The 26,670-nt window shown below is 39.7% G+C and overlaps 1 protein-coding gene across 1 annotated transcript in view; it reads left to right on the top strand.

Annotated features, from left to right (window-relative positions):
• The window catches only part of LOC127425389 (CUB and sushi domain-containing protein 3-like), a 701,868-nt gene that overhangs the window by 610,407 nt on the left and 64,791 nt on the right, over positions 1 to 26,670 (top strand). The window contains exons 48-53 of the mRNA XM_051671320.1: positions 37 to 195; positions 12,523 to 12,711; positions 17,765 to 17,950; positions 20,670 to 20,864; positions 20,979 to 21,152; positions 22,296 to 22,469. Coding sequence (XP_051527280.1) covers positions 37 to 195; positions 12,523 to 12,711; positions 17,765 to 17,950; positions 20,670 to 20,864; positions 20,979 to 21,152; positions 22,296 to 22,469 — 1,077 coding nt within the window. The remainder of the gene's footprint in view (positions 1 to 36; positions 196 to 12,522; positions 12,712 to 17,764; positions 17,951 to 20,669; positions 20,865 to 20,978; positions 21,153 to 22,295; positions 22,470 to 26,670) is intronic.

Genomic DNA, 26,670 nt, shown 5'->3' with positions numbered 1-26,670 from the left:
TGTCTCTCTTTCCTTTCCCCTCTATTTCTGTTGAAGGAGCCACGATTCATAGTCAGACACTGGCCACATTGAGCGGTGACCTCCCAACACCCTTCAACATCACCACCACAGGCCACCAGCTGCTTCTGCGCTGGTCAGCTGACCACGGCACCAATAAGAAGGGGTTCCGCATCCGCTATGTCGGTGAGTATCAAAGTATGTATCCATTTAAATCTCTTTATCACTTGCACGCTTTCCGTCCCTGGTCTTGAGTTTGAGTGAGCATGCACATTTTGGGCTGAGCAAGTGTGTTGGCTGTTTGCGTGAGAGTGTATGCATTTACAGTATGTATAGGTCAGAATCTTGTGTGTGTGTGCGCATGTGCGCACGTTTGTGCATGTGTGTGTATGAGTGAGTGCATGTACATGTTTTTGTGTGTTTGTGTATACAGTATATGTGTGTGTTAGGGTTGCACCGACTACTCAACTAGTCGACTAGTCAGATAGCTCTGCCACTAGTCAATGCATTGGGTCTCGACTAGTTGTGGATCACATGACTTCAGTTGCGCTTGATCTACATGGTGACATAAGAGGGAAGATTCCTCTGTTCACAAACAAATCTTAGTGCGTCCCCGGATATTTGTTTGCAAATATATGAAAATATATATATGGAATCATGTGAAACCAAAAATAGCATTTTGCATTCACAAAGCCCGTTATAGGCAAACTGCCTTCTGAGACTGACATCTGAAATGGTCTGTGTTAATTTGGTGTGTTCACAAATAGGCAAAATTCTTGCAAACCGCCCAGAATCTAAGTGCCCCCCAGAGACTTACAGAAGTTGTAAGCGAGTGGGACATGAGGCATGCAGCATTAATCTGGCAATGGAAATATTTACGCTTTTTATCTCACCCACATCATCTCACTGATGCTGCACAATGTGTGGTGAGTTATTTACAAAAGGTAAATATTGATAATTTTCTGGACCACCAGTCAGTTGACTAGTAAAAATAAGTAGTCATGCAAGCCCTTACGTACATTATAATTATGTTTCAATGTAAAAGTGATTGCATCTGTTAAACTTGGACATGCGGTACTGATGGATTTATGTTGTCTTCTATGACCAAGAGGCATAGGCACACTTGCTTACTTGAGAGTGGACCTCATATATGTTTGACAAATGGCCTTTGCAGCTGGGGTCGTGCACTTTTCAGGCTCTTGGAAAAATCATACTGACAGAACAAGAAGAAGCATAGAACCATTGGCCCAGTAGTTGCTCTCTGTAGTAGGTTTAGTTCTTTTGGGCAATGGAGGAGTCAGGAGACAACGAAGCAGTGCAGGCAAGTCTTTTATTTTGTGCATTCAGCGTCTTGTATTTTTAATTCACTCAATTCACGTAGATTCTTCACAACACTCAATAAGATAACATAAACTTTTTAATACACTCAATACACGTGGAGATCACGCTCTCGGGTCGCTCTCTCTCTCCCCGAACTTTATGCGCTGGTGCGGCTTTTAAGTCTCCCTCTGCCATCACTATAACAAGAGACAGGTGTTAGAGATAATTACAACCCAGGTGGCGAGCCTTACCGCTCTCTCTCTCCCGCAGACAGACACATGACCACGCCCCCATCACCACATATCCCCACCGCCTGACATCCGGCCTGCCAACTCTTCCCCCCATTTCTGGAGAGAAAGTCAGCCACAGCCATCTGTGCTCCTGGTCTGCAGATCACCTCAAATTCGAACGGCTAAAGTGCCAGGTACCAACGGGTGATCTGCACATTGGTATCCTTCTGCGGTGGAGCCACTGGAGTGGGGCGTGATCTGAACAGAGGGTGAAGGCCCGCCCCAGCAGGTAGTAGCGGAGAGTGAGGACAGCCCACTTAATCGCCAGACACTTCTCCACAGTGCTGTTTGTAGTCTCTTTCAGCGAGAGCTTACGACTAATGTTCAGCACCGGTCGCTCCTCCCCCTCCACCTCTTGCAAGAGCACTGTCCCCAGCCCTCTGTCAGATGTATCTGTCTGCAAAATAAAGGGGAGAGAGGAATTAGGAGCATGTAAAAGCGGCCCCCCACAAAGCACGGATTTTATTTTTAAGAAAGCCTGTTGGCATGACTCCGTCCACTGGAATGGATCGGGGGCCCCCTTTCTAGTAAGATCAGTCAGCGGGCTGGTGACGCCAGAGTAACTAGGCACAAAGCAGCACCAGAAAATGTCTCACCTCCTTTTTGGTCTTGGGTCACGCACCTGCCCATGGCCCAAGTGGAACCCCAGATACCGAACTTCCACCCACCCGATTGCGCATTTCTTCAGGTTGGCCATGAGCCCCGCCCTTTGCAGCGACCTCAGGACAGCTCTCAGATGTTGCATGTGCCTCTGCCAGTCATTACTTTAGATAATAATATCATCTAATTATGCAGCAGAATATGCTGTATGGGGTCTGAGAATTTTTTCCATGAGACGCTGAAACATGGCCCTGAACAAACCGAGTGGTGAGCTGAACGGTGCAGAAAAAGCCGTTTTTTTTCTCAGGAGGTTGGAGTTAAAGGGATTTTCCAATACCCCTTTGTTAAGTCCAATGTCTAATAAAATTGAGCTGTGACCAACCTATCAATCTGAGGCATTGTGTACACGTCAAATTTGGACACCATGTTCACTTTGCGATACTCTACACAGAACTGGACCATCCCGTCGCTCTTAGGTACCTGAACCACTGGGCTGGCCCAATCACTGTGTAACACTTCTATTATGCCCATATCAAGCATCACTTCTAATTTTTCCTTAACAACCTTTTTTTTGTGTTCAGGAAGGCAATAGGGGTGGCTACAAACCACTGCCCCTGGGGTGGTCTCGATGTGGTGCTCTATGAGGTTCGTGCAACCGGGGAGATGCGAGAACATGTCCGCAAATTCCGTTTGCAACTTGGCCACGTCTGTGAGCTGCGATGGTGAGAGGTGGAATCCACATGGGACCAGGGTGAATGAATTTGATTTGAGTCACCTCCAGCCCGAGCTCCGCCCTCTCAGGGACCACCATCGCTAAGGCCACAAGGACCGCCTCTCTCCATGATTTTAAGAGGTTGAGATGGTACACTTGATGTGCTCCGCCCCTATCCGTTCGCTTAACCTCATAATTAAGATCTCTGACTCGCTGTGTGACTTCAAAGTCCTGAGATGCAGGAGAGAAAGAGAGAGAAGAGAGAGAAGAAAAAGAGTCTGCTTCGCTGCCTCCCGGAAAAACCGCCATGTAGTCCTCTGCCAGCTGGACGGCCTCTATCAGCAAGACGGCTTCTTCCAATGATGCCAGGCAGTGGCACTGGACCCACTTGGCCATACCATGAGGAAGCTGGGAGATAAACTGATCGAGTACCACCAGGTCGACGATGTCCATGGCGCCATGGGTCCCCTCAGCCAGCAACCATTTCTGGCAGGCATCCCGAAGCTGTTGGGCAAAAGCAAACGGTCAGCTGTGCCTCCCGAACGTCAGGGATCGGAACCACTGGTGGCTCTGCTCCAGACTATGACCAACCTGCTGCAGGATGGCTTTCTTGAGATCATGGTAATTGAGGAGGCTGGCAGTGGGAAGTTGCTGGGCCGCTACCTGTGCCTCCCCGGAGAGTAACGGCAACAAGTGGGCCGCCCACTGGTCAGGTGGCCACTTCCACTTCCTCAGCGGTTTTCTTGAACAGGTCGAGGTAGGCCTCCAGATCGTCATTTGGCCCCAGCTTCATGAGGGTCACGGTGGAAGTGGCCTCCGGGGGGGGTCATAGTGCCAGCCCCTTCTCTGTCAATCAGGCTCCGGAATGCCTGCCGGTCCTCCGCTTGCACCTGGAGCAGGAACAGTGCTTCCAACTCCTGCTCCAGGCCCAAGCAGAGGACCAGCAGGCGTAACCCCATGAGGGCTTGATGCTGGCAAGGGACTTGATCATAACGACGTTGTCCTACAAATTCCCGGGTTTCAGCACCACTGTAGTAGGTTCAGTTCTTTTGGGCAATAGAGGAGTCAGGAGACAATGAAGCAGTGAAGGCAAGTCTTTTATTTTCTGCCTTCAGCGTCTTGTATTTTTAATGCACTCATTTCATGTAGATTCTTCACAACACTCAATAAGATGACATAAACTTTTTAATACATTCAATACATGTCGACATCGTGCTCTCGGGTCGCTCTCTCTCTCCACAAACTGATGCACTGGTGCGACTTTTAAGTCTCCCTCCACCATCACTATAACAAGAGACAGGTGTTAGAGATAATTACAACTCAGGTGATGAGCCTTATTGCTCTCTCTCTCTCCCGCAGACAGACGCATGACCACGCCCCCATCACCACACTCTCATGTACCCATTGCTCTCTCTCACCACTCCACACCTTGCAATTCCATGTGTGGATGAGTGTGTGGTCAGTCCTGAATATGGATAGACAATGTTTTGAGGGCTCTCAGTGGCCACTTAAAGGTGGTATTTCCCTAGTGAGCATTTGTTTTTTTACCGCAAAAAGACAGAGATTCCAAGATGAGTTGAAATGCAACATTTTTTTGGACACTACCAGGGGAATTCACTAAGAATGAATTGTGTCTGCTGATAGTACTGATTTTACACATTGTCTGCATTGGTTTATCACCTGATTAACTATAGAAATTATGCAAATCAGATAACGGTGCAAACACAGCCAAAAACATCAATGCTGAATGCACTTTGCACTGCGCAAATCCCCATCCCGACCTTTTAAGCTGGTTCTGAGTGCTAGGTTGTGGAGGATGCAGCAGAGTACTGATACACTGTACTGGGACTTTACAGCATCACTCCACCACTGCAATCAAGGCAACTGAATCAGCTTTTTAAAAAGCTGATTACCAACAGAAAATGTATACAAACAACTGTTTCTAATAACGTTCTGTTTCCACCTGCTTCCTGTGGGTGGTAATAGCACAGCGTTTATTGCCTCAGGCAAATATCGCTGACTTTTGTGAATAAGGAGCAATCTATAATAGGCTTCTATTCTGCATTGAAATTAGGCATATTCGCACTGAAAAGAATGGCAATGACTTAATGACCAAATAAGATAATTTAGTACCTGGTCAAGTTTGACTACGATTCATTATGTTGCCATTTGTTTTGTGCTGAAATACCACATGCTAAAGTTGCACAACTGTTAAGTGAATTTGCACCTACCAAATCTTACCAACTCTTAATGGGCCTCATTCATGAAACTTTCTTAAATGAATAAATTGGAAGTAATATCTGCAGAATCACAAACACTTCATATTCCCCAGATTTGTTGGCTAAATGTGTGTATGTTAGTGAATTCCGAACATTTGTAAATAGGGGTCATGTGCACGTTCACTCACAATTATCAGCATACACGCCCTTGAAAATGCCATATAAGGAAGGCACCAAATTTGCTAGTTAATGCTGTTAACATCTATGTGGAACAGTGAGCCCGTTTACATGCACACCAATATGCGGATTACTCTCTAAAATCAGTTTATTTAAAAAAGGCAAGAAATCCACATTTACATGACATTTTAAATAATTGCGTTATTCCCTTCTTTTGATGTCAAACCATAAAGAGGCATGCGCTCAGCACGTGTGCACATTGGATGAGCCGGTAAGAGCACTGGGTTAGGTGTTTACATTGCACTCGAAATCGGCGTAATGGGGAAAAAGCTACCTGTGTCGATCAGCTCAGTAATTAAATCATTTGGTGAATGAAGTGCATTCACATCGTAACATTTTTATTTAGCAAACACAACAGCATCTCAAAGAAAGTGAGGACTTACTGTCATTTCATGTTTTTACTGTCATCTGAGGCTCTTTTGTGAATCAAGCTGTTCAAGAAGTCAATAAAAAATGGTTTTACATGAGTGTAAAACATGTTCATTTGGAGAAGAATGTCCACCACCATTAACCTTCTCTGGTTCAGTTCGCAGCACATCGCCAGCATCATTTGTCAAACTTCTTGGGTAAATCATGATGGTAACAGTGATATACTTGCAACTGGAAGAATCTTCAGAGAAATGAATAGAATGCCTGAAGAAGATCTTTGACCGAAACGCTGTAAGATATTACAGATATTGTAAGCTATATGACAGTGTATAGGCTTTTTCTATTTGTTCTGTATTGTGTAAACACCCCCCTGCAATTTTATTATTTATGGGTTTAACAACATAATTACAACTATAATTAGCACTGACCATATGTTATCAACTGAACATAATTTACCAATGCCTATACTAAATTATGAAACCTAAATTATAGAGCTCATATCAAATAAAAAAAAAAACTGTCCAAGCAGTCATGTTAGAGGGCATAAATTTTTTTCAAGAAAATCAAATGCAAACTGCATCTTACCATGAACTTTTCACTCAATGTGAAGCTGGAAAAACTATATACTTTGAAAAATTAAATGCAAGCAGCAAAGAAACGTTTCTAAATTAGTATAGGCTATGGTTTCAAATGAACATTGTCTTTTCTCTTTTTAAAAAAAAACGAATTGATGTTTTTTGTTTTAAGGTTAATTTCACTTATTTAATTATTAGTAAATGTTTTCATGCTTACACGTGGTCGGGAGCAGGTGTAAATTATGTTTGTACCAACTAATGTTTTGAAAATACAAAAACTTCCGAGAATTTACATCAGAACATCTTTACAGGTGCTGGTCATATAATTAGAATATCATCAAAAAGTTGATTTATTTCACTAATTCCATTCAAAAAGTGAAACTTGTATATTATATTCATTCATTACACACAGACTGATATATTTAAAATGTTTATTTCTTTTAATTTTGATGATTATAACTGACAACTAAGGAAAATCCCAAATTCAGTATCTCAGAAAATTAGAATATTGTGAAAAGTTTCAATATTGAAGACACCTGGTGCCACACTCTAATCAGCTAATTAACTCAAAACACCTGCAAAGGCCTTTAAATGGTCTCTCAGTCTAGTTCTGTACGCTACACAATCATGGGGAAGACTGCTGACTTGACAGTTGTCCAAAAGACGACCATTGACACGTTGCACAAGGAGGGCAAGACACAAAAGGTCATTGCAAAAGAGGCTGGCTGTTCACAGAGCTCTGTGTCCAAGCACATTAATAGAGAGGCGAAGGGAAGGAAAAGATGTGGTAGAAAAAAGTGTACAAGCAATAGGGATAACCGCACCCTGGAGAGGATTGTGAAACAAAACCCATTCAAAAATGTGGGGGAGAACCACTACGCACAGACGTATGCAAGACATGGGTTTCAGCTGTCGCATTCCTTGTGTCAAGCCACTCTTGAACAACAGACAGCGTCTGAAGCGTCTCGCCTGGGCTAAAGACAAAAAGGACTGGACTGCTGCTGAGTGGTCCAAAGTTATGTTCTCTGATGAAAGTAAATTTTGCATTTCCTTTGGAAATCAGGGTCCCAGAGTCTGGAGGAAGAGAGGAGAGGCACACAATCCATGTTGCTTGAGGTCCAGTGTAAATTTTCCACAGTCAGTGATGGTTTGGGGTGCCATGTCATCTGCCGGTGTTGGTCCACTGTGTTTTCTGAGGTCCAAGGTCAACGCAGCTGTATACCAGGAAGTTTTAGAGCACTTCATGCTTCCTGCTGCTGACCAACTTTATGGAGATGCAGATTTCATTTTCCAACAGGACTTGGCACCTGCACACAGTGCCAAAGCAACCAGTATCTGGTTTAAGGACCATGGTATCCCTGTTCTTAATTGGCCAGCAAACTCGCCTGACCTTAACCCCATAGAAAATCTATGGGGAATTGTGAAGAGGAAGATGCGATATGCCAGACCCAACAATGCAGAAGAGCTGAAGGCCACTATCAGAGCAACCTGGGCTCTCATAACACCTGAGCAGTGCCACAGACTGATCGACTCCATGCCACGCCGCATTGCTGCAGTAATTCAGGCAAAAGGAGCCCCAACTAAGTATTGAGTGCTGTACATGCTCATACTTTTCATGTTCATACTTTTCAGTTGGCCAAGATTTCTAAAAATCCTTTCTTTGTATTGGTCTTAAGTAATATTCTAATTTTCTGAGATACTGAATTTGGGATTTTCCTTAGTTGTCAGTTATAATCATCAAAATTAAAAGAAATAAACATTTTAAATATATCAGTCTGTGTGTAATGAATGAATATAATATACAAGTTTCACTTTTTGAATGGAATTAGTGAAATAAATCAACTTTTTGATGATATTCTAATTATATGACCAGCACCTGTATGAACGATTTACACAAAAATAAGTTCTGTTGTTTTTCATGAATAAGGCCCAATGCTATTACAATCTTTATGGGCATAAACATTTTTATGTTCTTCTGGGTTTTCTAAAGCATGTTGTCTTTTTATTTTTGGTGGTAACATAGAATTACATCCCTAGACATACTGTATGTAACCGGTTCTGCTCGACCCGCTCTGAGCAGGAATTTAACTGGGGTCTCTGGCGTGGGAGGCAGGCATGCTAATGAGGAGGTTAAATGGCTACGGCCCCTAGTGTCAGTCGCTAGTGCACCTCTTGAGGCGAGGGGAGTGAGGTTTAGACACTGCACAGCTACCTACCATCTGGCTACCATTACACATACACTGTCCTGTAAAAAGGTAAACAGATTTTATAGAATTTGTCCTGTTTGTGGCTTTTGTATAGCAAATATTTTCAAGAAGTGAAATACTGAGAGCTAACATTAGTATTGTTGGGGGTGGTGTTGTTCACTGGTTAAGATCTGGGCTGGTAACCAAAAGGTTCTAGGTTCAAACCCAACAAGGTGCAATCCTGGGGCAATCTAAGGGCAGTCCTTGAGCTGTCACCATTGTACTCTTGTGCAATTACTTAACCCCAGGTTTTTTGTTACTCTGTTAACAAATTCCCATGACCCTGGTCTTGTGGCAAATTAAAACTTTTTTAGGTATTTTATGGGCTATAATGTGCATAGCAGATTACTGCAGTGGCAGGTGTTGAAATTTATTCTCATATCAGCATTGTACATCTGCAAGATTTCAACTATTTTCAACTATCATTTCAGCTATTAAAGTTTTCTGAAATTCTTTGGAGTGTTGTGAAATCTACCCTACCTCATGAGTCAATAAATTGCCTTCACTCCTGCTGTTTGTCTCGTACTTTCTGCAGTCAAAAACATAGTTTAACTCAGCAATATGTCCACACTGTCTTTCCATCAAAATGACATTTTTGCCTCAGGGCACTAGCACTGCACAGCTTGGCTTTGCTTTTCGTCACAGTTGCAAGTCTTAAACCCAGATTTATCTGTTGTTAGGGCTACACATCCTGGCTGAACTTTCATTCAATCCAAGCCTTGAGTAAATTTAACTGAATGGGGTACCGGTGAGAAGAGAGCGGCAAGGAAAGACACTTCCTCTGACCTGTCCGTTTGAGATTTTAGATACCTACAGGTACATCCCCTTCACACATCTGTGACTGGCTCAGGAGAGGAAGGAAGAGTACCTTTGAACTGAGATTAAATGCGAGCTGACATGCCACATTCGCAGCGCTTTTCAGGCTTTAGCCTCCTGTCAGTTGTTTTCGGCTTGTGAAATCAATGATGAATGGCTTGTTCATTTCAGTCGTTAGAATAAGAAAAATTCCACTTCAGTGTGTTAATACTTTGTTTCAGTTCAAAGGCTCAGCATCAGTTTGATTTCTCTCACAGTCTCTTGCAAAACTCAGGAAAAAACGAGCCTAAGATTAGGAAAGCTTCTTTCTGTCTGTGGAGTTCTCTGTGGTTGTCTAGGTCTCTTGCTGAGTTTGATTGACAGGGATATGTGTGTGGGTTTGATCTCAAGATGAGTGTTTGACTACAGTGCCTACAGAAAGAATTTGCCCCCTTGAATTTTTTCACATTTTGTTTGTGCAGATTTTAAAATATTTTTTTCTTCACACTAACCATTCAATACATATATGAACAAAAATGTACATGTATATTTATTATTTTATGAACATTTAATTCTCCAGAATGAAAGACTTTTCGTTTATAGGATTCACAAGTCCAGACTACTAGACATCCTACATTCCTATATATAGTATTTGCCATGTGCTTTAGGTTCATTGTCCTGCTGCATGGTCAAAGCACTAAACTCTGATCTCTTGCTAATTGAAACAGACTGCCCATAAGAACCTGGCTTCATAGTCATTTTGTTTTCACCAACAGACTTTCCAGTCCCTTCCCAGAATCACAGAGTGTGATGCTGCTATCACTAACACATACTATATTTCTGAAGATATTTTGTTTTATTAAATTTTATGTTAGATTTTAATTTATTTGTATTATTTTTTTAACATTTTAAAGAATTACTCCTATTTTAAATGACTTCAATTTGTACACATTTGATTAAGAATGTAACTTTCTGAATGCACTGTACATGCATGGCATGCCTGTCCTGTATGTGATTGAACTTAAATGAATGGACAGTACAAAAATAGAGTATGCCTGATATTGTTGTTCCATCCTTTTTCTAAGATCAGTCAAAATTTTGTGTAACATAATTTTGGGTGAAAAAGATATTACATATTATAAAATCATTTTAGAAATTATCTTTTTAGATTTCATGCAGTTCTTTACATAACAATTAATGACAAATATGTGCTATTTCTTTTTAATTATCAGGCTGTTTTTATTGTACAGTGGCTCAGAAAAGTATTTGGACACCTGAGGCACTCGTTGCACAAGATCACACAGTATTAAACCAAGTAGCATTTATTTTATTTTATAATACAGTATTTTTATTGTATTATATATAACACAATATATTATACAGTATTAGTTTATGCAGTTTTGTTTTATAATAATACAGATGTAATGTTCAAAATTACATTTTGGAAAAAGGACAGTTTCTGGTTGTCAAATGTGCGTGAAACACTTCCATACTGTAGGTACATGTCCATGCCCATAGCAGTGAACTACACCTGTTGTTACTCTGCGAGAGCACCTTTGTGAACTTGAGGGGAACTGATTTCACACATCCACTAATTATCACCTTGAAACCAGTTAGTTAAAAGTAATTGCAAAAGTTGACAAAAGATAAAAGTGATCTTAGTTCTAAGAAAATATCTTTCATCATTTGTTGATATTTTGTTTATGCAATTCATACATTGTAAATGTTTATGCAACTCATACATTGTAAATTCATATATTTTTAATTGCAGCTTTATCGTCCAAAATCGTTTTGAGGCCACTATACCTCTGTTTTTTAAAATGAATGGAACGTAAACTCATCATGTTTTTAATACAATATTTACAGAAGTTGCAAAAGTGATGTCTACATGCTCGTTAAATTGCTGGATGACTGATTGGCACAATATCTAATAACTCTCCAGATTAAATTACTGAATTATCCATCAGTCAAATACCTTCTATTTTGCTAAATTTCAATGCGTGGAAAGAAAATAATTAGTCAGATTTTTTTATGACCTTGTTAAAATATTCATCTCCAAAAAAAGATTTTGGCTTAGTAGCCTGTCAAATATCTTCAAAACCTTTCCCCATTATTGTTCTGACTTGCCCTGGAACCATTAGTAGTGGGAGTTAAATGTTGATTCTGTGTATTTATGTTTTGCTTTTCTGTGTTCGGTGTAGGAATCAATAAAAATGTTAATCATAAAAAAAATATCTTCAAAACCAGGTTGATGCATGTTGAATGAGGCACATAGGAGTTTTACCTCCTTGAAGTGATTATAGCAGAAAAGAAAATGATTGCTTAAAGAAATAGTACACCCAAAAAATCAATTCTGTCATTATTTACTCACCTACATGTCGTCCAAAACCTCTATGACTTCATTTCTTTCATGGAATTTCCATGGTAAATTCTGGTCTGTTCCTCACACAAAGCTGTCGTATGGCTTCAGAAGACTTGGAATATAGCGCATGAGTTGTATGGTCCACTTTCATGGTGCTTTTTCCATCCTTTTTTAAGCTTAAAATTTAGTCCCCATTCATTTAAATTTTATGGAAAAGAGTGACCGGTAAATCTTTCAACATTTCTCCTTTGTTTTCCATGGAATAAAGAAAGTCATATGGGTTTGGAACATGTGGTGAGCAGGGCGGAGCTGAGCAGAGTCTGGGTAGAGCGAGGCCGGCCAGATAAGTTGCAAATGACTTTCACCTGCGTGCCACACCAGTCTCATGTTCCAGCAAGGGGCGGCGGGAGTACTTAAGGAGAGGAGAAGGCGGCAGACTGGAGAGAGAGATGCGTGAAGCTGTTTGTGTGTATCTACGTGTCAGTGTGGTTTTGCTGAAAAGCAAACCTTTTGTGTACTACTGAAAAGCGGCCTTATTGTGTGCGACTGAAAAGTGCAACAATAAATGCATCCTCCTTTCCACGAACTGTTACAGAACAATAAGAGGGTAAGTAAATAATTACAGAATTTTCTTTAATAAAGAGAACCTATTCCTTTCAGCCCTTTAAAAATACTTTAAGCAGTGTTCTTAGGGCAGTTGTAAGTTCTATGTGCTTAAATGAGCCTATGTTACAGTGCTCTGCTCTGGGTGGCAATTAAGGAACTGATGGGGTCTGGTTTCTGTCTGTCTGTCTGTACAGCTCTGTACTGCAGCACCCCGGACTCTCCCCTCCACGGTTCCATAAGCAGCCAGACAGGAGGACATCTAAACAGCCTGGTACGCTGGGCATGCGACCGTGGCTACCGACTTATTGGAAAGAGCACTGCTGTTTGCAAGAAGACCCACTTAGGCTACTATGCCTGGGACGCCCCTGTTCCTGCTTGTCAAGGTAAAATAAAGAAAAAGGGCAAGTTTACATGCCTGTTTGGGGTGGTGCAGCTTAGTGGGTAAAGATTTGGGCTCATTGCTGTTTCTTTTAGGAATTTATAATGGGCTTTTTTAATGGCACTTTTTGATTTATGAATAATATTTGTTTGAAATTGATTTGTATGAAGAAATTGTTGTGTGCTTTAAACAGTAAGTTGCTACAAAAGGACTACAATGGTAGTTTAATTCGTCAAGCATGTAAACTAAAATCCGTATGGTAGTTGATGTCCTTATATAGTAACTTATTAGCTATTTGCCTTTTTAAAGTACACAATGGTTTCAGAAGTCTTCTTTATGGTACTACTGTGCAATTAATGTTGTAGAACAAAACGTGAAAGTCTTATATTAACCGTAACCTTATTATTAATCATAAATTGAAAACTGCTGTTCTAAAAAACCCATTAGAAATTCCTGAGGGGCATGAAAATGCTAATTCTCTTCTGCGTCTTAGGACTACAAACTTAACAACTCTATTTGTTCTGGATAAGTTCCACTAGATGAAACATAATGTGTCAGGATGCTTGGATTCTTAAAAGTGTGGTAGAGTTAAATATGCTTTAAAGTCAGCAGGTAGTAATTTGGTGCTTGCAGATATGATCCGTAATTTTCATGAAGCTTAATCTCTAGCTTCTCTAAATAGCTTTTACGGTCAGTGATGGAGACGCAGTAATTACTGTTGCCACTCTTCTCGCTGATACTGTTTATTCATGATCTGTTTCATTTGTCACATTAATGAGTAATCTTCAGAGCTCTCTTTATCCATCACTGTCATTTGTACGGCTCCACCTATCTTCTCAGACTTAGCTTTACAGTAGAGGAGATGAGCCTGACTAAATTGCCGACGCACTCATGCGGGGCCCAACTCCATGCACTAATGTGACAGAATTGGCCCCTACTCCCTCTAAGGGACACAGGCTCCAGTGCCACTAACATCAAGTGACACTTAAATGACTCCGTAAACTTCCAAAAGTGTTCAGGGCGCTTTTAGTATTTTCGTTAGCCTAAAGCGAAGCAACAAATGTTCATCTCCTATTCCCTCTTGGTGAGAAACTGCAAGAATATGCTCTTTAATTATTGGGAGGTTTATTGTTGGGCTTCTAATGGCTAGGTGCTGACAACTGGATGGTTGTGAGCTTCAATGTTGCTGACTTCTCTCCGGCTCCTGAGCCTCTTTGTTTCTCAAATGTGCCAGTGGTTTGCTGCTCGATAAATCTAAACAGCCTGTGCCGAGTGATGATTCATACTTCGTGTCATCACAAAGTACTGTGTGCTGATAAATAATATGTTCCAGTACTGCTTGTGTAAGGGAGCAGGAGAATAAGAAGCAAGGCAGAACATTTCAGTGGCTGGTAGATTTTAAAGTTTTGCAACCCTAACAAAAGGCAAGTGGAATAGAACACTGTTGTTTATGAAAAAAGAACTGCGGATTGCACAAAACATTGCAAAATAAATGGAATATTGTAACATATTATGAAAAAAGAATAATAAATGCAAGTAGGGGGTCCTGGGTAGCTCAGTGGTAAAGACGCTGGCTACCACCCCTGGAGTTCGCTAGTTCCAATCCCAGAGCGTGCTGAGTGACTCCAGCCGGGCCCTCTAAGCAACCAAATTGGCCCGGTTGCTAGAGAGGGTAGAATCACATGGGGTAACCTCCTCGTAATCGCTATAATGTGGTTCTCGCTCTCAGTGGGGCGCGTGGTGAGTTGTGCATGGATGCCGCAGTGGATGGTGTGAAGCCTCCACACATGCTATATCTCTGCGGTAACGCGCTCAACAAGCATGTGATAAGATGTGCGGGCTGATGGTCTCAGACGCAGAGGCAGCTGATATTCATCCTCCACCACCCAGATTGAGGCGAGTCACTATGCCACCACAAGGACTTAGAGCACATTGGGAATTGGGCATTCCAAATTTGGAGAAAAAGGGGAAAAAATCTAAATAAATGCAAGTAAACCATGACTTTTGAATTTATCTTAAGTCATGTAGTTATTTTTCTTTTGCCTTTTATGACTTTTCAGTTATTACATTTAACTATGGCTGTCGATTTAACCTGTTGATTCCAGTGCAGTTAAAAACATTTACATAATCATGCCATCAGTAATAAGGAATGTTCATATAATCTGCGCAATTCAAGCTTGAAGTACCATCTTCATGTTTTTACGAGTGTCAGTCAGCAGGGGGCAGTAAGCAGGGGTAGACTGGACATAGGGAGCACCGGGTGTTTTCGCGGTGGGTCGCTGGGTAATTTGGCCCGGCATGTTGCTGCGCAAGTACCGACACGTCCTACGGGCAATATAGACAGCCGCCCTGGGCTCCAACATGCCTGCGCGGACCCCATTACAGAGTGAATGTTCAAAAAAACTCTGTAAGGTAACGCCTTTTATTCTGGCTTTTATTTTTAAAAACTTTAATGACTTTTATTTTGATAGTACTTACTCATCGTAGCGCATTTCCATTTATGCACAATAACTCCCTACCTCACGTGGACCTCATTATTTGACATACAAATCACAATAATGCTGACAACCAAAGACAGCATATTAAGTATGAGATGAGCTCTGAATAATCACAAAATGACAAATAACTGCAAGTTACAATAAATACAGTAACAGCAGTATATATAGAATCTGCAAACAGTAAAGCTATGAGCAGTACATAGTCATTTGCATAATTGATTCATACCACAAAGCATTAACTGGGAGCTGAAGTGCGGCTTGCTGAATAATGCTTACGTCTGACAATTGCAGAAAAACTTTACTTCATAGCTATTTGGGTCTTTATGGCTTGCTTTGTTTAAAGGATAGCAGAAACAGCGCTTGTCAAAGTATTGTGCTTTTCACTTTTTCGCAAGAATAATCTGGGGAAGGAATTAAAACACTTTCAAACTCACTTAGAATGAAAAATGAGCAAATAATCTGCAAAATATCTGCAAAGATCTACACTTTAAGAGGTATGTTTATTTTGTTTTACATGTGTATATATATGTTTTATATTTATATATGTACATATTCTGGCCAACTTTGTTTTCATAGATGAAAACTTGTCACAGCACCTAAAATACACACTTTCCCTTGTACATTCATGTTCATTTTAACCTAACATCTGTATGTTGGGAAAAAACATTTTGGACATGTTATTTGTCTGATCTATAAAGTGCTTATTTTAGTGCTTTCTCTAAAAAATCCACTCATCACATTTACTGTGGTTTTAATCAATAGAAATGTCTTCTTTTTTCTTTTCTTTTTTTCAACACAAACATTTGAAATTGAGCCGGTGTGTTATGGTGTGGTGGGTTGCGGGCCGGGTTTGGTGGGCCGCTCTGGGCCAGGAAATCCAGGGCCACTTTTTAGTCCCAGTCCGCCCCTGGCAGTAAGCACAACTCCAGCTGTATGCTGTAGGCAATGCACAGCTGTTCAGGCAACAAACCACACTTATCGACAACAGACAGCATTTAAACAGCTGGATGGAGCGCATTTAGAAAATAGAAAATAATTTAACTAGAAATTAATTTATGGTGTGGCAAGGGGGGTGGCAGGAAGACTATGAGAAGTGGCAACACCAAAGGAATCACCCATGCATAATTTGTCTGGATTAAGATACCAAGCTTCATTACAAGTACTAGTTTATTTATTTAATTTACAAATGGCCATAAATTTGCAATACTGTTGCATTTCTATGGAGAGGCCACAAAGAAATCATTTTGCTACGGTTTTGCAAACAATAAAACACATTGCTTGCATTTTTTTTTTTTTTTTCATTTTTTTTTTTTTTTCTTGAATTAAATATAAATAATAAAAGTCTCCAGAGCACCAAGCAATTGTCCATTGTTAAACCACCAATGTTGTCTATTGTTAAACACATTAACAGATTCCAAACGTTCCTTAGCTTGACCTGTGTTAGCTGTCACACTTTTTAATCCAGAAAATATTTCTCAGGGTAGGTGGTAGCTTTATCTTTTAAAGTCATACATCTGCATAGTCACATAAGTCTTGGCTACAAAAAATAATTCAACATTTTCGCCATTATTACCCAGGAAAAAAAAGGTGAAGTACAACGAGCACTCGTTGACTTGTTGTCCACTAGGGTTTTGCTGTCACAATGGAACCTGCCATGAAACCAGTGGTATAGGTATCATGAGAACATTCATGTGACCATTCCTGATAGAATTCACAAATATATCTTGTAATTTAAGAGGGATTTGATCTAGGTATTTGAAACCTGCATACAAAACCTCTGCTAGAGAAACCACATGTGTATAACTAGACTTTTAAGACAGCATCACACACATCCAGTTTCCGATGAAAAACAGGAGACCGCGGGTGTGTTGGAAGCTCAAAAAGCTGTATTCTGAAAATAAGCCCAAAACAGCAACCCTCGAGTGCCCATATTTATAAGCAACTTTATTTTTTTTAAAAAAGCCAGTAGTTGCTATTAATAAGCAGACTTGGCAACTATGCATGTCAGATGCAGAATCACTGTGCACATGCTTCTGTAGCCAGACATGCAATTGGCTGCAGCTGTAATCGGCCGCTTTAGTCAAGGACTGTAGTAGTTATTCATGCGTTCAGTTAGAGTTGAGACAGTTCGGCATAAACTCTTGCATAACGTCAGCATCAACTATAATTTACTTACATTTATATTTTATACATTGGGATACCAAATGCTGATCCGCCCCTGACAAGACCTGTTTTTCAAGTTTTAAACTATGTTTAACTTGACACAGCATCCTAAAATTGCTGTTTATAACTCGACGCAACAAAAGTGAGATGCTCCAAACCCATCCGTCTGATGCATGTTCACATAACGCGTCCTTAGAAAAGCCCTTATAATTAGTCTACCTGGGACAGATTGACGAATTCAATTGCAAAATGGATTGCTGTTAGCCAATGATAGGCTTATGCTTAATGATATGGAAAATAACAATATATTGCCTTCTAAAGCCACTTTTTGTATCGTCTTATCAATGCTTTACTCATCTGCCACAATAATGTCTGTCTTGTTTTCACACCCATAAGCTGTCTCCTGTGGAGTGCCAAAGGCTCCTGTGAACGGAGGAGTTCTTGCCATGGACTATTCAGTGGGTACACGTGTGACCTACTTCTGCAACGATGGCTACCGGCTGTCCTCCAAAGAGTTGACCAGCGCTGTGTGCCAGCCTGACGGCACCTGGAGCAACCACAACAAGGTCCCTCGCTGCTCAGGTACAGTGCCAACCTACTCAGAGAGATACTCAATAAAAGCCTTGCAGGATGACTATTACAGAAGCTACAGAGATTTCATTACTTCAGATTTAACCTTCATTTATATCTGCTGTTTCAAAACAGGGGATCTGTTACAAAACCTATTGAGCTGCCTATGCAGAGAGTATTCTAAGTCATCATACTGTGGGTAGGGTTGGGAACCAACCATTTAAAAAAATATATACCCAAACTGAATACATTTCATGACTCCTGGTTCCATTAATAGTTCTTGAATATGCATTTTTTTTTCACAGATGAGGACTGAACTCTGTTCTAAAACACTGTGTTTCCTGAATTGATATTCAGCTACGTGTACCCCTACTGAATCTACATCGCGAAACATACAATATATGACTCTTATGACTCTTTTTTTCTTTTCAGAGAATCAAAAACATACGTGTAGTCCGATTCCAGAACAAATGACTCTTATGAACTGTTTTTTGAGGCCACGTCCATAATAATACATTTTCGGTTGAATACACAGTGATTTTGCTACATGTATGGCTTTCATCCACACTAAAGGCCCCAGTATGCTTCCGGAGAAGTTCTTCTTTGTTCAGGGGTAAAAAGACGTTCAAAACAGCCAAGCAGTATACTGTTTGTGAACATTAGGACACCCATAACACCGCTGAGAGAGGCTTTGTGAGGAGCATTTAAATATGAGGACGCTACACGTACAGTAAAACCTTAACTAATGTGACATTAAAATGTGTTACCAATGACTTTATGCCTCGTTCTATGAGTAGAATTCACATGAGGTCAATAAAAGAAGCTGTTTTAACAACTCAGTGATGATTTAAAGTAATATATATGCAGTAGAAATTTTTTAATTTGTCATGTTTACATTCTATATTCATGGAGCTATTGAACTAACACGCTAAACGTGGCCATAATATGCACCGATTATATTCTGTTATTGTAATTTATGATGACACTAATACTACTGCAAATATGGGTGTATAAAAGAGTGTAAATGTGCAAAATAGAGACAAAAATATAATAAGGAAGGCATATATTACTTTGGGCATATGTGTGAAATGCTGTAGATGGCACATGGGTGAATGGGCACCTGAGAGTATTTGAGTAGATTTTATTCATTTTGTAGACTAATTAAAAAAAACAAATCGCATGAATCGAGTCTTGGAAAATGTCCCTACGTGAATGATCATACAGATGTAGGTAAATTTGCACCAGCTCGCTAATAACCTTGCACGTCGGTGTGTTCATGTTGAATGATTTTGACTGACTGAACAACGTGAACAAAGTAGGTGGATCTTCAGGTCACACCTACTGATGATGTGGACCAATGGCAGTGGGAAGGTGTTTAGCAGCTGGTTAGAAGTTTTCCTAAAAGTTTGCCCAGGCGAGCTGTAACAAACCACTGAAACGAATGCAAAAACACCTTCTTTTTGGCCAGATTTTGTTCTAAATTACAGCACAACCGTTCGTTCTTCGATTTTGTATGAAGTATATCGGGGCCTTAGAACGGTTTTCCTCCACTGAAAACAGAAGCTGTTGAAAAATGCTCTTAAGTACTGCATACTCTTTAAAAAAAAATACCTAAACAGAAAACTGAGTGTCCACTGAAAATGTGTTAGTGTGGATGAGGCCTTAGTGAATCAAAAACCTATGAATCATTGGAAGCAGTTACTGAATTAATCTCACTTACCAAACCAAAGGCCATTGATTTCATCATGACTTCAAATGAACCAGAAATTGCTACAAAATTAAAAAGTCTTAAAAAAATTAATAGTAGGGGCCTGGGTAGCTCAGTGGTAAAAGACGCTGGCTACCACCCCTGGAGTTCGCTAGTTCACTAGTTCAAATCCCAGGGCATGCTGAGTGACTCCATCCAGGTCTCCTAAGCAACCAAATTGGCCCGGTTGCTAGGGAGGGTAGAGTCACATGGGGTAACCTCCTCGTGGTCACTATAATGTGGTTCGTTCTCAGTGGGGCGCATGGTGAGTTGAGCGTGGATGACGCAGTGGATGGCTTGAAGCCTCCACACACGCTATGTCTCCATGGCAATGCACTCAACAAGCCACATGATAAGATGCACGGGTTGGCAGTCTCAGACACGGAGGCAGCTGGGATTCGTCCTCCGCCACCCGGATTGAAGCAAATCACTATGCGACCACAAGGACTTAAAAGCGCATTGGAAACTGGGCATTCCAAATTGGGTGAAAAAGGGGAAAAATGGCAACAAAAAAATATATATATTTAATAGTATTAAGTATGCTTATTAGAGTATTGCAGTGCTATCACCAAACTCACACTTTGCCTGAGCGGAGCGCTGTATTGTATGAAGGATAGAATTGCTGCCTATGTAAAGCATTCCAAATCGGTCACTTATGAGGTTTCATTTCAGTTTGGATGTTTCCTTAAAAGGCTTCCTCTAGGCAGTAGACAGCAAGGCAGCTTACTAGGTTTTGAAACAGAGCCATTAACTTATACCCATTAAAGTCTGGGCACAAGAGGTTTGGCTGCATTGCAAAACACATTTATATTAAGGTCTTTCATATCCATGGTGGAGTTAACAGCATTTGAATGTGTTGCCGTTTAGAACTCATTTGTGAATAACTGTGGTAAGTGCTAATTGTGCTGGCAGATTCAACTTCACATGAGGTTCTTTTGGGTGGCAGTGTGTTTCTGAATATTGGTTTGTGTGTTTGTTGTACAGTTGTGGTTTGCCCAAGTATCGGGTCTTTCTCGCTGGAACACGGGCGCTGGCGGATCGTTAACGGTTCGCATTATGAGTACAGAACCAAAATCATCTTCACCTGTGATCCTGGCTATTACCGCCTAGGCCCCGCCCACATTCAGTGTATGGCCAATGGGGCATGGAGCTGGAAGAACGAGAGGCCCCACTGCCAAAGTAAGGGAAATGTGTGTTTCAACTGCAAACCACCAACTGCTCGGCTCTGTTAGTCAAATGTGTTAACCTGCTGCCAGATTGTTCTTTGTTTAATCCTCTCCCTTCATTCCACAGTCATTTCATGTGGGGATCTGGCCACGCCTCCCAATGGGAAGAAAATTGGAACTCAGACCACCTTTGGGGCCACAGCCATATTTACATGTGACAATGCCTATATGCTAGTGGGCTCCACAGTGAGAGAGTGTCTATCTTCAGGTCTATGGAGTGGAACGGAGACACGCTGCTTAGGTAATGTGGTGTATACTCAGTGCTGCTTTTTACAGGTCTTGTTTTAGGGATTTTTGCCTAGTAGTTGTGCAACCTTGTTAAATGTGGCAGAAACATCAGCCTTTTTGCTTGATGATTCTGGCGAACATACATATTTTAGGTTGTGTTAGTGAAGTGTAATTTCTGATATTTTTTATATATATACAGTATATATGTCCAGTGTGTGGGTGTTTACATTGTGAAAAATTATTTTTTAATTAGTTGTTTATATTTATATTTATATTTATGCATTTGACGCTTTAATTATATATTTTATCTAAATATCTAAGCATCTTAAATACCGCATTTTTCTTACACTCTTGGCAAATTGTTTTTTTCTTTTTTTGTGCATAAGTACAACTTGTGTTAGATTTATGCTTAAAACAATAAAAACTATTAAATGGGGTAAGAAAAATAAACAGTAACACTATAATAAGGTTGAATTTTAAAACATAAGTTTACGACATTAGTTCAAATGAACTAACAACGAATAATACTTTTACAGCACACTTTGGTTAATGTTTATTTTAACAAACTAATGCATTTCTTTTACTAAAAGTTGTATATGTAGGCATTAGTTATGTTATGCATTATTAACTAACATGAACAAACAAAGAACAATTGTATTTTCATAAATTAAAATGAATAAAGATTAGTACATGCTGTAAAAATATATTGTTAATGCATTACTTCATGATGCATTAGTTAATGATACCTAATGCATTAACTAATGTTTACAGATATAACCTTATTGTTAAGTGTTACCAAATAAACTTAAAGAAATTTTTCTGAAAACAAGTATTATTAACTTACACAGTTTTGCTAAATGTACTCTGTTTTAAAGGATGTTTAGATATTTTTACTGGAAAACAAGACAAAGAATATTGATTAAGAAGTTTTTGGATGTGTGAAGTACATCAGACACCTCAATGTCTTCCTCCTGCTCCACTGAAGTGCTAAATTCTAAATGTACACATACTAAACACTTAATTACCGCAGACATGTCTCTCTAAAAGCATTGGATGTTAATATTTTACTGTGTATCTTTGGATATATCTCAGCAACTCTACGGCTGCTCAGACCTTTCACTTTAATGATTCTCTCTTCTCTTTCCTCACCACTCAGCTGGCCACTGTGGTGTGCCCGACCAGATCATCAACGGTCAGGTGATTGGGGAGAACTTTGGCTACAGAGACACAGTCGTGTACCAGTGCATCTCTGGCTTTCGCCTCATCGGATCCTCTGTGCGCATTTGCCAACAAGACCACAACTGGTCCGGACAGCTGCCCATCTGTGTCCGTGAGTTTGGGACTAACTGGAAAATTAGTGAACCACTAAATAGATTATTTCAGACAGAAAGGCTCAAGCAAAGCAAAAACAACAATTTTGAGAAGCAAGATTTCAGAAGATATTAAGGCTTGTCTGTAGATAATACATCGTGAATTAAGGTCATTTCTTGATTGTGCAAGAAAAAAAAGTAAAGACAAAACTTTTTTTTAAATTGCCAATGGATTAGAAAAATAGACTTAATTCAAGATATATTCTCTGAAAAAAAGTCATATTATATTACACAATTTTGCTTCTCAAGTCAGTTAATCGCTTTTTAAAGACGTTTAAATTTTTTTTTTACTGGAAAACAAGACAAAAATACTGATTAAGTAAGATAAAAACACAATCGTATTTATTTTTCGAGGACTGTAAATTCAACATATTAATTTTGTAAAATTAATCATAAAAAAATTACTGAATGAGAACATTAACACATTAAATCCACATTTGTCAGACATACTGTATAAAGTTTGCCTCAGTTCAGTCGGGGTGTTTGTATTTGTCTGAGGAACATGAGCTGGTAAAAAGAGCTATAGGGAAAGGAGTGGAGTAACTGTTGCCAAAAACTAAGGTTGCAGAATTTATCCACATTGTTACTGAATGCACAGCATCTCCCAGTTTATTGTGGGACAAGAAAGATGATGAAATTGTCAAAAGGCCCTTTCCCACCTACAGTCCCGGTACTTTTCCCTTAGTAACTTTCTAGATGAGAACTCTTACAAAGAACTCATTCATTTTAAAAAGACGTCTTGATGCAAGTTAACCACACAGTAAAAGGCATATAACACTTTCCTCATGTAAATTAGATATAAGTTTATAACAGATTTGCGACCGACTCCCGTATTGCGACGTATTTCGTAGTGAAACACCTTACTGAACAAGAGAAAAATGTAGGGCAGGGATTTGAGTTTATCCACTGGTTGTTGATTGGATTGTGAAAATGTGGGCGTTGCATAGCAGAACGGAGGCAGATCTGAATGCGAGTTTGCAGTGGACACACACACCCTTACCACTGTTATGCTCGAGTCAGAGCCGGTTATCGGTGAAATTGAGCAGTGATCTCAACACATTTATTATCAAACTGACAACATAAACGCACAAGCACATCACGGTCTTTGCTTACGAAGAGGCTGTAGCCGTTGAAAAATGAACGAGTAAAAATATATTTTAACATTTTGAATCACAATACACTAAATATAAAGGAAAAAACACTTACTCGTGCTGTGCATCCCAAGATAACTGCATTCAAAAATATAAATAAACTCCAGAGGCATCCGAAGCATTGTATTAATTGGTGATCACCTCAGCAATTCAGGCATGAAATGTCTCGAGCACAACCTCAAATTCGCCGTTATTCCTCCTCATTCTAAATGAAAGTTCAAGCTAGCTGACCCGTAACCAAAGAAGTTTGGGTTCAAGAACGATCGTTTTGAAGGAAAACTGATGAAAATATACCTTGCCATCTTCAACAACATGCAGTTGACACTTCGTTCAACTCTGCAAGGTTGTGGTATTTATAAAAAGGGGCAGGGTTTAAGCAGACTAAATGAATGGAGATGTCCTACAAACGTCACCAGAGAGAAGTCTGTCGTTTCATCTGAAGATCGAGTTATTACATTTTGATTAAAGATTATGAAGTAAAAAAACAAATAAACATATGCATGGATGAATCATTCACAGTAAGATCAATAACATGCATTTAGAAAATAGATAGTGTTAATTTTCATTTCATGCTGACTTTAATTTACCCACTCTTGATAAACATCTTATTATTTATGTCCGTTTTCCCAGTAAAAAAAGAACAATTTAGTAATCCAGTAATCACATTATTTTCTGTATAGTCACACAGTACAGATATGATAAAAACTGAAAGCGTCTCCCGTTGAAGTTACCCAGCAGCTCTGCTCCCCCTCGCATACACATACTGTATGTGAAACAGGCCATAATCTTTGGATACTTTGTTGGTTATTTCTGTTAAGGGAATTGTAAAATTAGCACAATCCTCTGAGTAGCAGGCTAGCAGTTACAAGTTTTTTCACAAATGGCGACTGCTGACTTCTTGAGTTTCTCAGTGCTTTGTGCGTCATAGGTTCTTGACCAGTCACAGGCTGCAACTCCTCCCACAGTCCCGGTACGCCCCTCAAAGTACCTACCCTGGAGTAGGAGGTAAAAATGTCCCTTAAAACGGCTATGAGGAACTAGGTGCGAAAAACGGCTATGAGGAACCTCAGGTGCGAAAACGATGAAATGTACTAGTCCTGGAGAAAAGTACCTAAAAGGGATTTTAGTCACTTAAAAGGGACTTTTGTTCTGCAGTGGGATAGGGCCTAAAGGCTGATCCTACATTTTAGGGAACTGAAAGCTATTTGACTCAGCATCTTCATCTTCTAACACCTTACATTGTTACCTACATTGGGCGTTTGTGTCGCACCAAAACTAGAAGGCTTCTATTAATAATCAATATAGCTGTCTACACTGGAAGCGCTCATCTTCAGTTGATGCTCTCTTTCTATTTTTGTACTTCGGACAGTTACTTATCTAAAAGTCTTTTTTTTTTTTAATTAAAAAAAAAACATTTTCAACATTTTTTACTGTTGCTAAAGTATAGCCTCAAGGTACTGATTAGTCAGTGGTTAATGATGACGTACAGCTTTGATGCTTCCAGGGTAGACAGTCTTAAGCCATTGTGGTTTGGTGTTACACAAAATCAGCAAAAAATCATATTTTGTAATATTTCCACTTGACCAGTATTTGATGTAACTTTTTTCCACACTTTCATTTATGTGGCCTCTCCTCAATGATCTTTTAGAGAATGGCAGCCAATTAGAATGATTACAGGGCTATTAGGGCAGCTCTTTTGATTATTGTGATTGCCACTTCTTCGAGACATTACTTTAACACTGATTCTGAAACAATCACAGAGCTGTTTGGTATCTACGAATCATCTCACACTTTTCGAAACTGAATAAAGCAACAGGAAAGCAAGCCAATTTAATGCCAGACAAGCTGCGCAAGAATTTCTGATTTGAGTCCTCAGTGGATCTAACCAACAGCTGCTGACATACTTGTATTAATCGTTTACCCCACTTAAACGTGAAAGGTTTTGTTTCGTCTACATTTCATAAACAAGCTTTGCGCTACAGGCTGAAATCATTGTCAGGAGACAAGACAGAGAGCATGTAAGATAGAGAAAGAAAAAGAGGGAGATAAGAGAGTTCATTTTCAGCTATTTTTGCATGCAATGATTTGGTTTGAAATTTGGGTTATGGAAGAGCTTTAAATTAAAGGGAAATTGCCTCTGTGCGAAGAGAAACAAATTACAACTGTGATTATGCAAATAAATGTTGGCTTTTTATGAGTGCACAAGAGACATACAATGAGGAACAAAATACTGTAGCTTAGAAGATGTATTACAAAAGCAAACCTCCAAATGTGTCATATCAGAGAAAGAAATTGAACATTAATAGAATACAAGCTGTTCTTTGGCTTAATATGTCAGAATAAGAAAGACTCTGGAGATAATCATATTATGTACTGTATAGTGTAAATTTGCGTTGCGGTATAAAGTCTTGTTCCAGTCCAAAAACCACCAACTTAGGCCACGTCCACACTTATACTAATAACTATATTGATTTTGCTACGTTTACACCTCTCATCCACACTAGAATGGTGCTTTCCCCCACCAAAAACGGAGCATTTAAAAAACGCACCTCATTACCGGATACTTTGCAAAGGGATGTTGCGAAAATGGATTAGTGTGGATGTCGCTTTAGACAGTAAGAGACCATCTGGCCGACATGTAAAGCCACCAACCACATTTTTTTTTGTTTTAGGTGCCATTATTTGGTGGTATTATCTGATAGATTATACCACAATAGTGGACCAGCAGTGTGGAAAAAATTTATTGAAATAATGGCACAGCAATCTTTGTGAACGAGTACTTATATATCCAAAATAAATAAGTACGAATTATTTCACAGACATAACTCATAGTGGAATATACAATTCTGCTTATGGATATCTAGATACATTGGTACTAAGTACCTCAAATAAAACTCTGACAAAGATTTGATGCCACTATAACCTTGCAAATTGCTTATGCAAAATTTGTTCTTCCTCAAAAGTGCTCATTATATCAACCCGATACCTAGTAAATAAAACTGTATTTACA

This window comes from Myxocyprinus asiaticus, chromosome 34, assembly GCF_019703515.2.
Source record: "Myxocyprinus asiaticus isolate MX2 ecotype Aquarium Trade chromosome 34, UBuf_Myxa_2, whole genome shotgun sequence".
Taxonomy (NCBI): domain Eukaryota; kingdom Metazoa; phylum Chordata; class Actinopteri; order Cypriniformes; family Catostomidae; genus Myxocyprinus; species Myxocyprinus asiaticus.
This window is presented reverse-complemented; position numbering and strand designations above follow the sequence as displayed.